At 37.8% G+C, this 12,876-nt stretch overlaps 1 protein-coding gene across 6 annotated transcripts in view; it reads right to left on the bottom strand.

The window, feature by feature from the left end:
- EPC1 (enhancer of polycomb homolog 1) overlaps positions 1–12,876 on the bottom strand; it is a 62,695-nt gene that overhangs the window by 29,070 nt on the left and 20,749 nt on the right. For all 6 annotated transcript variants that reach the window (XM_044424630.1, XM_044424631.1, XM_044424627.1 and 3 more), the window contains exon 2: positions 2,637–2,796. In XM_044424630.1, the coding sequence (XP_044280565.1) occupies positions 2,637–2,736 (100 nt within the window). In that variant the 5' untranslated portion in view covers positions 2,737–2,796. The remainder of the gene's footprint in view (positions 1–2,636; positions 2,797–12,876) is intronic.

Raw genomic sequence — 12,876 nt, 5'->3', positions numbered from 1 at the left:
GGAAAGGAGGTAGGACCTAGGAAAGGGGGCATAGCAATCTTAGGAGCATCAGACATGTTTTCCAGCTCGACATAAGAAGTTACATGCTTTTGTGTACTAAAATAGGCAAAAGACTGCCATATAGCAAACATTATGGATAATTATTATTTGTATTTTTAAAGCAACATGGACTTTACATTACAAAACATGATATTAAAACAGAATATTTAAGGAGTTGGACTTAGTTACTTAAACCTATTGAAGTCCTACTCAAGAGGCCTAAGAAGACTGTAAAGTTTCTATGCAGATCCATGACTTGCTTCCATGAAGTAGCCTTTCTCAACTTTATAGTCTGGTATTTTTTCTCCTAAATGAATCATTTGAACAGCACCAACCACAAAATAGATTTTGGGGGGAAACTCCATAACTTGCTTCCTTCTGCTCTGAAGAATGTCAGTTTATTTCTACCCTCTGCTTCTTTTTTCCAACAAAATGATCCAATGTACAAGTTATAACACATCCAGATTGTGCTGTATCTACTGGAAGTAAATATATACAATAGAAACAAGCAAAATGCTTCTAGCTGTTCCTAATAGGACCCGAATTCAAGTAATGGCATCATATAAATTGCTGTTTCTTTCCCCTTACTTAGGCAGGAAACTATTAGAAGGTGGTATTCCTCAACTGGGCTTCTTCCAGATTTTTTGTGGAATACAACTTCCAAAAGGTCCAACATAGCTAACAGTCATGGTGTGCATGTATGTAATGATTTAAAATATTAAGGGATTGTGTTCCTTTAAATGTTCTAAGTTTTAGAAGAACAAGGGCGGGTAAAAGAGGGGGTTGAGTAAGTAAGGTGATTGGTTGGTGAATGAGTATGTGTGGGCAGAACCTGGAAGTGTGCAAGCAAAGAATTTTTTTTTTTTCAGTTAGGGAGTGGTGGTCTGTCAGTAGTTACAGTCAAGTGTGATCTGTCAGAAGTTAACAGACAGAATTGTGGTTTGTTGGAAGTCTACAGTTTGAAGAGGCAGCCTTCTCATTAATATCCTACAGAGTGCTGTAAAAAGCATTTATGATTCTAAAGAAAGATGCAGAATACTTAGGGGACATATTCATAACTACAGAGAGTCAGAACCTAATATTGTCAAATATTCTAAGTGTGTGAGAGATACAATCGGATAGAAACCTGCGTGCAGGAGAGAAAGGAGCATCTCTGTGTAAGGAGTGTTCGTGAAGACAAAGAGTAATGTCTCTCTAGACTGAGTTATTATAATACATTGTTATAATGTATTGTAAGTTATTATAATACATTGCTTTATTTACTAAGGAAAAATTAGAACATCTTGAAACTTTTTACATTTATTTTACAAATAACCTTTTATTGTGTTAACTAATAGGTTGCTTGATTATCAGCGTCTCATCCTCAGGCCCACATAGTGCAACAAAGGAGCCTTACAGCTTGGGCACTATACTGTGGAAAGTAAATAGATTGGGATTAAATCCCTGGTGGCATTATCTACTAAGAGAAAGAGAGGGAGATTTAAGAAAGTTAAAGACACCCCATATTCCAACAAGTTATAGGAGTGTACTCTTAACAGGGAGTTTAGCTCAAAATTTCTGGAGGAAACCAGGTTGGGAAAATCTATTACAAAGAGTGCAGCTTTACTAGAATATTTCAGCATTCAGAGAATACCCTTCCTCCATACGAAACACAAGCTAGAGCATTCCATGCTTGCTGTGACCACTAAATAATAAAACCCAACCCCACATTAAACAACCAGCAACAATTAATTCTAGTCTTCATGCTTTAGAGAGGGATGCAGCTATTATGAGAGATGTAACTAAAAAGAGACCCCTGGCCAAAAGCTAACATCCAATTTGCGATTATTTCTTTGGTTTTGTCTGATACATACTAGATTCCTGCTTCCCATCATCGAAATTATCAAAACCTTTGCTACATCGAAACAAAACAGTAAATGAACAATAGAGGTCACACCTCAACCTAAGCCATGGATGGTCTTTCGACAGTTCCATGTAAAATATTTACTAGAAAGATTCATAATCCTCACAGGACATTTCCTGTGGGACAGAATATATTTCCAATGACATTTTCAATGACCAAGTATGACAGCTATATTGGGTGAAAAGATGTTGTGTGTTTTAAAGTATGTTACTCAAGTGAGTTCATGAAAATTTCAGACAAAGTTCTAACTAGATGACCTATCAGAAAGTGCTGCAGAAACATGTGGGGGGGGGGGCAGCACAGCCTCATGTGAAGTTCATATGTAATTTTTCTGCTGTGCTATTGTATTACTTGCACTTATGTGTTAAAAAGGTACAGCATTTATACTGTTTGGACCCCACATTTTTTCACGGCACTTCAAATACAGAATCCAAATAAAAACAGTTAAAAAGCAACCCAATGCAGCAGAAGCTTTTGAATTATTGTACAAAATGTCTTTTAAATTTACGTGGATTCACCCAAAAGAGGTTAGACACTTGTTATAATAGCTCAGGTTTGTTTCTAAGGTGCCACAGTGCTGTCACCCTGCTCTACTACAAAGTAGTACCAAATTTTTCTGGAATACAGAAATATGGATGACAGTAACTAAGAAATCCAGTCAAGAGCCATTCATTCAGTTATAAGAAATACTCACGCTGTATGTGAATAAGCTGCTTTGGCATCTTAAATTCTCCAGGGTATATGGATTCATAATAAGCAATATTACTTTCTGCTTCTGGGACTGGTATGACCATATTATCCCTCTTCTCTCCATATACCTGCTGTGCTGAAATAGCCCGCTGAAGATGATGTTCCTAGAATTAAAAATGAATGAAGTTGAAAACTGCAATAAACATCCTACCCATAGGTAAACTGATGCAGAGCAAAAGAAGAGAATTTTTCAGTGACAGGTTGAGATTTCATTGACAGGTTGAGTTCTTCAGTATTAATGTAGCAGTATTAATTTGTTTGAGTTTACAACATTATTAGGTGTCTCAAAACTAGTTCAAGAGACAAAGTGAAAATAAAGTATATAAAAACTAAACCAATGACCTGGTTCATACATAATGTCAATTCAATGGGTTCTTTAACCCATGAACTGTTAGGGCTTCACCAAAGCAAGTGAGCAGGCTGTATGTTGCCTACTTTTTTTTGCATTTGTTTTCATTGATAACTCAGGAAACATCAAGTTTTAACCCAGCAAAAAACCGTGCATTAAAACTCTAGGTTGTTTATCCCTTTACAGCCCAAAGTTTCAGGTTCACATCCAACCAGCCAGGAGCACTATTTATTTGTTTGATTTATGATTTTCTGCAAGAAATCCATAAACTTACTCTCCATTTTATCCTGACAACCAATGATGTTGTGGAAAATTTTTCATCCCACATGTAATACCTGAATTTATCCACAGTTGTTTGGTCTGTTGCAATACAATCATGTCAGATCAGCTAAGTACAGGATATGAATGTCTACAAGTCACTCTTCTAAGGCAAGCATTGACAACCCCTAGACTCAGTTGCCTCTGGAGGAACTGAAAAATGAGGTACTGCATTTCTGTGTACAATGCAGATGTCTTTTGGTTGGGTCTGGATCAGACTTATACATGTTATACTTATCCTTTACTGCTAATATTCTTCAATAAGAAACTGAAGAGAAACTGAAACTAAGACTGGTTATTGTTTCCCTCAGTAACAAAATAAAAACTATGCTGGAACAGACCAAGGGTCAACCTAGTCCAGCATTCTGCTCACAGTGGCCAACCAGTTGACCATGGCAACCTGCAAGCAGGACATGAATGCAACACCAGCCTCATGTCCAAGTTCTCCAGTATGTGTCCTCAGACCCACAGCCAGCTTTTAATTGTTCTGAATAAGATTTTTTTTCAACTTGAAATGGTGCAGTAAGGAGAGTGAGTGAAGCTGAAGTTGCTACAATTACCTCAGCAAAATAAAAATAAAAATTTTGATATAAGCTACAGCAGCTGTCTTTGGGTATATATTCTAAAAACAGTGTGTTCTTCCACATATTTGTAAGCAAATTCTGTAAGAAAGTATACGCTACAAATATTTACAAAAATTCCAGTCAAATAATTTCCATACAAAGCTTTGAATGTGTTTGAAGATAAAATTTAAACAATATTGTGTGGCTAATCTAATTTTGACCAAGCAAACATTTCAGTTCAAATATTCTGTAGTTATTAGGAAAACTTTTGATATATTTATACTGACATATTTTATATATTTAATCCAATCTATTAAAATGGATTACATTTTTCATTCTGTTTGCCAAATATGAAATATTTGTATGCTTATTAAGGGAGAAAGTATGTTGCAGAATAAACATTTGTCAAACAAACACGTTGAACCTCATAACATTATTTTGAGCCCTTTCTCCAGGAAACCCAAATCACTTTTCATAACAACCCTGTGAGGTAGATTGGCCTGAGAGTCAGTAACTTGACTGGAAGCCACCCACTGAGCTTCCTAACCAAACGGGGGCTAGAAATTGGATCTCCCAATGTTCATTTTTACCCTCTAAATGCTATGCCCCACTGGCTCCCACCACAAGCATTTCTTGAGGAAAGCAAATGCAAAATGCAAAGTGGAAGTTGTTAGTTGGTGAGAGGCAGAAAACTTACTCACTGTACCAAACTTCATCAACCCACAGTTTAAAAAAAAAACAAAACCCTTTTGGATTATCATTGTGTGTGAACTAATCTACTTTTCCCATTTTTAATTATTTTGACTAAAAAGTAGAATACAGAAAAGAAAAAAAAGATACCAAGGGATCTTACACATATCTTACATATAATATTAAGATTAAAAACTTTTAGAAACCATCAGTAATTGCCATCTCAACACTCATGTTAAATTAATTAGTACTTAATTGAAACTTACAGAGCAATCACTCTAATTTATCATTCTTAATACTGACTTATTTTCCATTTCTTTTAAATTTGTTTTAAATAACATCAAAACATTTGTATTAAAATTATGACTATGTGTGAACTGGCATACCATATCCTTTTGCTAACTCTGTTCTCCATCTCTCTACTCCTTGAAGCAAAACTGCTTTACCCTTCTCCCAAAACTATAAGAGAAATGTTTGCAATCACGCAAAAAGAATTCCACAGAAAGGATGAAAGGCATATTATTAAGGCTGGATCATATTCCTGTCACTTGTAGAAAGCAGTGATCAAATTCTGTTCCCAATATGCTTTAGAGTAGGAGCGGGATACCTGTGGCTTTCTTGATATTCTTCGACTCCATTTCCTATCAGTTACAAGCAGCACAGGCAATGATCAGATTTGATGGGACCTAGAATCCAACACTACCTGGAATGCTGCAGTTTGTCCAGTCCTGTTCAGACCTGAAATATGTCACTAGTTACCTATTCCCTTTCCTGAAAGTTTTTCATGATGTCTGAACTGGAAAACTAACTTGATTTATTTGAAACTGGTTGTATATCATGCTTCAAACATTCATCCCAGGACCATCTATAGTGCAATTTAAAACAAAATCAAATGAAATTAAAGTTAACATAGTATGATATACAGTTAAAATATCAATTAAAACTGCATAATAAAAACGTCAAAAACTCTGTTTTTTGAAATATATCAGCCTCTGAATATAACTGTAAAACACAAATCATTAAAATTTCTGGGAAAATAAAAAATGCCTTAATTTGATGCCTAAAAGTTAATAAAGTGGGCATCAGACAAACCTCTTTAGGGAGAAAATTCCAAAACTGGTATGCCACAGATAAGAACACCCCCTCTTTCCTTGCCAACTGTCTAATCTTTCATGATGGTAGTACACTAAGAAGATCCTCAATAAAACAGCTATGTGTACAGACAAACTGATATAAGAGAAGGCAGTCCCTTCAGGTACCTGGGACCCAGGTAGTGTGGAATTTAAATACAAAAAACAATATCCTAAATTGGGCCCGGAAGCAAACTGATAACCACTGTAAATTTCTTAAAACTGGTGACATATGATCCTAGCAAGCTGTCAAAATCTTGGCTAAAGTATTTTGAACTGACTGCCACTTATGAACAAGTCTTCAACAACAGTACCAACTACAGTATACTATAGGAGTATAATAATGGTTTAATACAAACCAAGACTTGCCTCCAAACCTTGATTTGAAATATGGTTTGCTCAAACCAGACTCCACAGCAAATATGATCCGACAAGTTAAGAAAAGTAGAACTTTTCTTTAACAGATACTATTAGACTATAATATATTCAGCATTCCCACCCAAGTGAATAGGGCCGCTGTCCAGTTCCAACTGTTCTATCCTAAGCCACTGTAACAAGATCACTGAGATCATTTTGTATTTGTTCTTTATTTTTAATTCTATATGTTTTAATCTAATTTATGTTTTACTTTTATCAGCTTTGCTCATATTAATTCTAATACTTAGCCATTGGCACCATCACTTCACTCTGCAATAACATATCACCATTGCCCCAATCTGGTGATCAAACATCAATTTCCTTCATGTAGAGTAGTTGATAGAGTTGCCAGGAGATGGTGGCACAAGTCTTTCCAGAATATTTGGAGTATACACCTCTCAAAGTATTTCTAATCAAGTTATTTATTTATTTATTTATTTATTTATTTATTTATTTATTAAAACATTTTTATGCCGCCCCATTCGCCGAAGCCTCGGGGCGGCTTACATCACTAAGTTAAAACAATTATAATATAAATGAAAATATAAATATTAAATTAAAAATACAACAATACAGTATAAAATAAGCCACCCTCGCCAGATAAAATCCAATAATATTAACATTTAAAATGCCGCTTGAATAAAAAGGTCTTCGCCTGGCGCCGAAAAACAAATAATGATGGCGCCAGGCGAACCTCTCTGGGGAGCGCATTCCATAGATTGGGCGCCACCACAGAGAAAGCCCTCCTCCGAGTACTCACCCTCCTAATTTCCTTCACGGAGGGTTCCCGGAGAAGGGCCTCTCCCACAGATCTCAAGGGGCGGGCGGGCATATATGGATGTAAGCGCTCCTTCAGGTAATAGGCCATGTTCAAAATGTATCAATTCTTTGGTGCAAGAGTTAAAAAGATTTCATTACTGCCAGAAGACTTTAGATTTCATGATTCTTAACTAGTATGTGGCTTTTTTGATAGGTATCAAGTACAAGATGTATAGAGACCATGCACAACCCAAGATTTTGGATTCCACAAATTTAACTCCCACAAGTGGATATTTCTCACTAACCACAGTTCTTGAATATTTATATCAACTTTTTCCTGTAAGATTGCAACCAGAGAGGCTGTCATTTTAAAGTTATGATTTTAGGATTGTTCATGTGCTCCCTTTTCTCATACAGGCTGTTTGCCACCCTGGTCCCCTTGTAAAGAAGGGTAAGATAAGAATCTGACCGAATGAATCTGACCGAACACACTTAAGAGCCCATTATCGGGCCTATGCTGTGACGGTGAAGAAGAAATTTTTCTCCACTCCCACTGCCTCCTCACAGTGCCGTTTCCAGTTTTTAATTGTAATTGTTATTGTTTTATCTGTTACTTTTGTGAGCCGTCCAGAGGCTATGTAGCAAGGGGACGGCATATAAAAACTTTAAATAAATAAATAAGATATAAATAGAAGTACATTTATCAGTTTTTGCTGTCTGCCAAAAGACAAGCAGTGATAGAATCAGACAAAACTCTGTACTATGACAATTGCAAATACTAAGGTCCATTGAGAGCCAATCAGATGACACACAAGACTCATCAGTGAGAGACAGTGCATGCTACATTACATTTTGAATATGAAATAGCTGCTCTGGCATTTCTACATCATGCATCCCTGGCCACTAAAGATTCTTTGAGAGTTAAACCACCCTTGCATGATCTTTGGTTTGTTGCAGGATTATTTTACCTTCAATAACATAAGGCAACCCATAAGCAGGGGTGCCATATAGCAAATACTGCCCAGCACACTGGAATTCTTGGTATGTTGCACAAACTGTGCTTATCTTTTGTACTCTCCTGCCATACAGTATGGTGGCAAGAAAGGTCCTAACAAAGATTTTCAAAGTGGAGTGGAAACTTGAGAAGCTTTCAGATGGCAAAAATGATTTCTAATATTTGTTCAGGGGATTAAGATGATGAAAATCATCACCTTGAATTTAATCAACAATCTATTTGCACAACGGCATTGAATACCTATGTCCTATTAGTTTGCAATCAGTTCACCAAAGAGGTTTACTTTGTACATTCTTTGTATCTTTTCCATTGCTAGGTACTTTATTTCCTAGTATTTTGATCATTAGAATGATTTTAATGATTTTAAATTTTATAACTGACTATAGACTGTCATTATGCCTTTTATGTTGATGTGGTTTTTGTGAAGTTTAACACTGGCGTTGTTTTACTAGTTAGGCTATTAGATATTAATATGGTTATATATTAGTGTTTTATTGTGTATTGTTATTTTATCTTATTGTGTACTGTTATTTGTAAGTCAACCAGGGAGACTTCTGGCTAATGGGGAAGGACAAAGTTAAATAAATAATCAATCAATCAATCAGAGGAAGAAAAGATTGGTTTGTAACATAACAAGCAATGCTATTGTGCCTTTGTGGGTGACAAATGTATTTTAGTGCTCTAACAGAAGAATGCCTTTCAAAAGCAACATAAAAAAAGAATGCTTTTATTCCTTTGTAATATTTATAGTGTGCCTTTTTTCCTTTCAAGGAATTCAAGGCAGCTTAATTTCCCTCCTCCACTCAAGCATATCCTCACAATAACAACCCTCTGAGGTAGGTTGTACTAAAAGTCAGTGACTGGTCCAAAGTCACCTAGTTAGCTCCATGGTCTAGAATACATATCTCCTGAGTCCCAGTCTTGCATTCTTAACTACTATACCACACTGGCTTCTTAAAATCAAGAAACTATTTTTTGTAGACATATTTGTAATTTCCTCTTCCAAACAACCTTGAGAATATGCACTAGATGGCAAGCATTATAAGCTCCCCCACAATTCTATAGCAAAAATTTAATTACTGTCCAAAAAAATCTACTAGTTCACTATTTTTCTATGCTAAAGCTAGTGTCTCCCTCAACACAGCCTGCAATAAACCTTGTATAAAACTAAATTTATTTATTTTTGTGAATGGGGCGGCATAAAAATGTTCTAAAAAAATAAATACTTAATTAGGAATAAAAGTGTAAATTAGACCTAGTTCAGATCATCTAAATCCTCTCAAATGCTAGTTCTTAGCAACTGGCACAAAGAGAACCTAACTCTGAACAAATTCTAACAGGGAAACTTTTTCAGAAACTAACTTTATTGGCAGAAGGGGAGATATCAGAAGCAGTTTCTCTTTCCCAGGATGAAAAAAATAACACTAATACAATCCTTTTCACTCACTACCAGGAGTAACATACTTGCAGACACTGTTTTACTGTAGGACACCTTCACTCCATAAGCAAAGGTTAACATTTGCATTCCGAAACAATTTCCCACTGTCCATAATTAACCTAAACAGGAACACGAGGTCATAAAACTGACAAACTTTAACTATTCAGGTTTGTCTCTGCCATTTATTCCATTTAACAAGCTATGTCAAGTCACAAACAAAGGGAATTATGTGGTTCATACAAAATATATGTGCATAATGTGATGCCCATATAGCCATATTTAAAAAATAAATAACAATCCTATTTACATGGTAAGCAAACAATGCTTTTCATATAATATAGTAATGGCTAACTATTTCATACAACGTAATAAGATGAAACTTTAGAATTCAACAGAGACTTTTATATTCCAGGAACTAACTCCCTCTCAAATATATACAGTAATGTAATAGCAACAGGGTGATTTTCATTAGATGTGCAAAGCTCCCATATGTATCTATACTGTTGAAGCCCTGAGGTGATAGAACAACATTCCAGAAAGAGGTCATGAAAACACTTCCCATCCCTTTCAGGAAGTGATGAAAAATATGTTTAAGGAAGCATTAAGTAAGTGAATGATAGCTGCTCCCTGTCTTCCATAATTTACTAGGTAACAAAATTTTAATTTGCTGATTTTGATGTAGTATTCATTAACCAACTTTAGATTTGGAACTAAATGTCTTTCATAATGGTAAAATTGTTTGAAATAACAAATAAAGGTATTATGCTGCTTCAGTTTTGCCTATTGGGATATAAATCTAAGCTTTCCACAAACAGCATTTTGATGGTTAAAACTCATCATATAGTGTGCATGTGCTCACTGGTCATCCAACACTTATATTTGTTTCCTCTTCCTTTGCATGCTCCCTCCCCTCTGTAACAAATACCTTTGCAAGCTGTGGCACATTGAACAGCGGGGGGGGGGGGGGTTTGCCATTCTTGCCTGAAACCTGTTACCAGGCAAAACAACCTTGAACACCCATGATTCTAAATTTGCACACAACAATGACCCAAAGATTGTCATTGGCATAATCAGATGGCAGAATGTGGCAAAATCAGATGGCAATTATGGATGCCATTTTATATCAGTATCTAATGCCTCTCTTGAATACCTCTCTGGAAATTGCTAATTCTTTACCACAGCTATTTCCTTGTAGCAGAGAGCTCTACAACTGAACTGTCAGTTACATAGTGTAGGGCTCCATAAGTGACACTACTTAGCCTCCCCATTTCAGGCAGAGTTTGCCAATCCACAGGATTTAAGTAAGACTTATTTTATAATGCTTTTCACCATCCCTCTCACACCTTGTCATTCATCTCTTCTGTCCTTTCTTTACCACTTTTCCTTTCATTCTTAACTTACCTATGACTGGACTTGCATGCCACAATAATCATTGTTATCAGTGGTTGTTTGTTGTGTTGTCCTAACCCAGTCATGATGATTTATAATTGCCTGAGAGGCTTCCTTTATGCTTCCAACCAAATAAAGAGCATCTCCATATAGCTCAGGCCCCCATTCCCTGTTTCTGCAAGAGAAAAAGCTGCTCCAGCAAGAGTAGGGAAGGGGAACCATAGGCTTGGCAGGTATGTTCCATTCTTGGCATGTCACCACCTATCCCAGGCCCTCCTTCCTCACTTTTGCTTGTTTTTTCTCAAAAAGCTGAAAAAGGTGGGCTTAGGAGGTGATGCACTAAGGGAAGTGCATCTTGCCTATTCAGCCCCACACCAGTCCTTCTGCAGAGAAAGTCAGTGAGGCAGGAGCAAGAGTGCCTCAAGCAGAATGGAACTGCCAAGCTAATTCCCCCCACCCTCATGCCTGATGGGAGTCTCTCAGAGGTTCCCCCTTGAGCAAAAGCTGAGGATACCTCATCAGCTTCTTTGTCCTCTCTGCTGTTCTACAGGTTTGTGCAACAGGGCCTCTTTAAGACAGGGGTCCTGAAACTTTTTCAACAGGGGGCCAGTTGAAAGGTGGCAGGTGCGGAAGCCAGCGGGCATGCTCTTGCAGGGAAGGCAGGCACAATTGTGGGTACACTTGTGCAGGGAAGGTGGGTGGGATCGCGGACAACCCCCCCCCGCGCCAGCACGACTGCGATTGCGCCCTTCTTCCCTGCATGATTGCGCCCGTGATCGCGTCCATCTCATCCCCCGCACAGCACCATCGTGGAGGGGAGGTGGGCACGATTGCAGGCACGCTCATGGCAATCTCCCCCGCCAAGCAAGACCGCGATTGCGCCCACCTTCCCTGCACGAGCGCGCCTGCAATCCTGCCCACCTTCCCCACTGAGTATGCCTGCGTTGGCTCAGAGCTTTTGGACTCGCTCAGAGAAAACACTCTCCGAGCAAATCCAAAAGCTGTGAGGCAGGCCAGATAAATCAGCATGGTGGGCCAGATTCGGCCCACAGGCTGTAGTTTGAGGACCCATGCTTTAAGAGCTACGATGAGCCAAAATCAGCTCATGATGGTAGCCATCACATAGGAGCCTCATTCCTCCCAATGGTGGCCCCTGGGATATTGCTAGGAAGAATGAGAGGAGATGAGGCACGAAGAGGAAACAAATGTCTGTTAAACTCATGTGGCTACTTTACACTTAAGGGCAACCCACTGTGGTGATTTATCTGATAAAATGACACTTTCTTTCACTTCTCCCTCCTGCTACTTTCATATTCACTTTGTCCTACAACAGATTCCCTGTCATCTCCTTCCTCTTTTTTCCCATTCTTAGAGACTTTAGTCTTCAGTACTGAGACCAATCTAACAGCTGACATATACCCACTAGTGGGTCCTGGCCCACAGACTAAGAATCACTACCCCGGGGTGAACTCCTAGGCATATCTAGACAAACAAGATTCTACAACTCCCAGCATTCTTCAACCAGCATGCTGGTTTTTGGTCTAATCACACATAGGGCATGCCATTAATTAACCCAGAATTCATAACCCAACAGGAATCATGAGTTCTTTTACTGGATTGTTCATTGCTACCAAACTTTGGTTGTGAAACCTAACTTAGTTCACACAGCAAAACAGTGCAGAATTCAACTACAGTTAGTATTCATACAACATCTGAACCTAGGATTCTGGTCTGTTCTTTCCAAATAAGCCATGATGGTAAGCTAGCAACAAATTTTTAAAGTTCTAACATTATTTCATTTATTGATATTTATTTATTTAAAACATTTCTACGCCGCCCCCATCGCAACAAAGCCTCGGGGCGGCTCACAACAAAAACATACAAAATTATACAAAAATTACACACTAAAAATATTAAAACCCCGGTGCATCTTGGCTTAAATTTTTTTTAAATCCTACATAATAAATTAACACTTAAAATAAGTTTTAAATAAAAAGGTCTTAGCCTGGCGCCGAAAAACAAATAACGACGGCGCCAGGCGGACCTCTCTAGGGAGCACATTCCATAGGTGGGGCGCCACCGCAGAGAAGGCCCTCCTCCGGGTACTCACCCTCCA

Source organism: Varanus komodoensis, unplaced genomic scaffold (genome assembly GCF_004798865.1).
Source record: "Varanus komodoensis strain SLA01 unplaced genomic scaffold, ASM479886v1 scaffold15, whole genome shotgun sequence".
NCBI lineage: Eukaryota > Metazoa > Chordata > Lepidosauria > Squamata > Varanidae > Varanus > Varanus komodoensis.
This window is presented reverse-complemented; position numbering and strand designations above follow the sequence as displayed.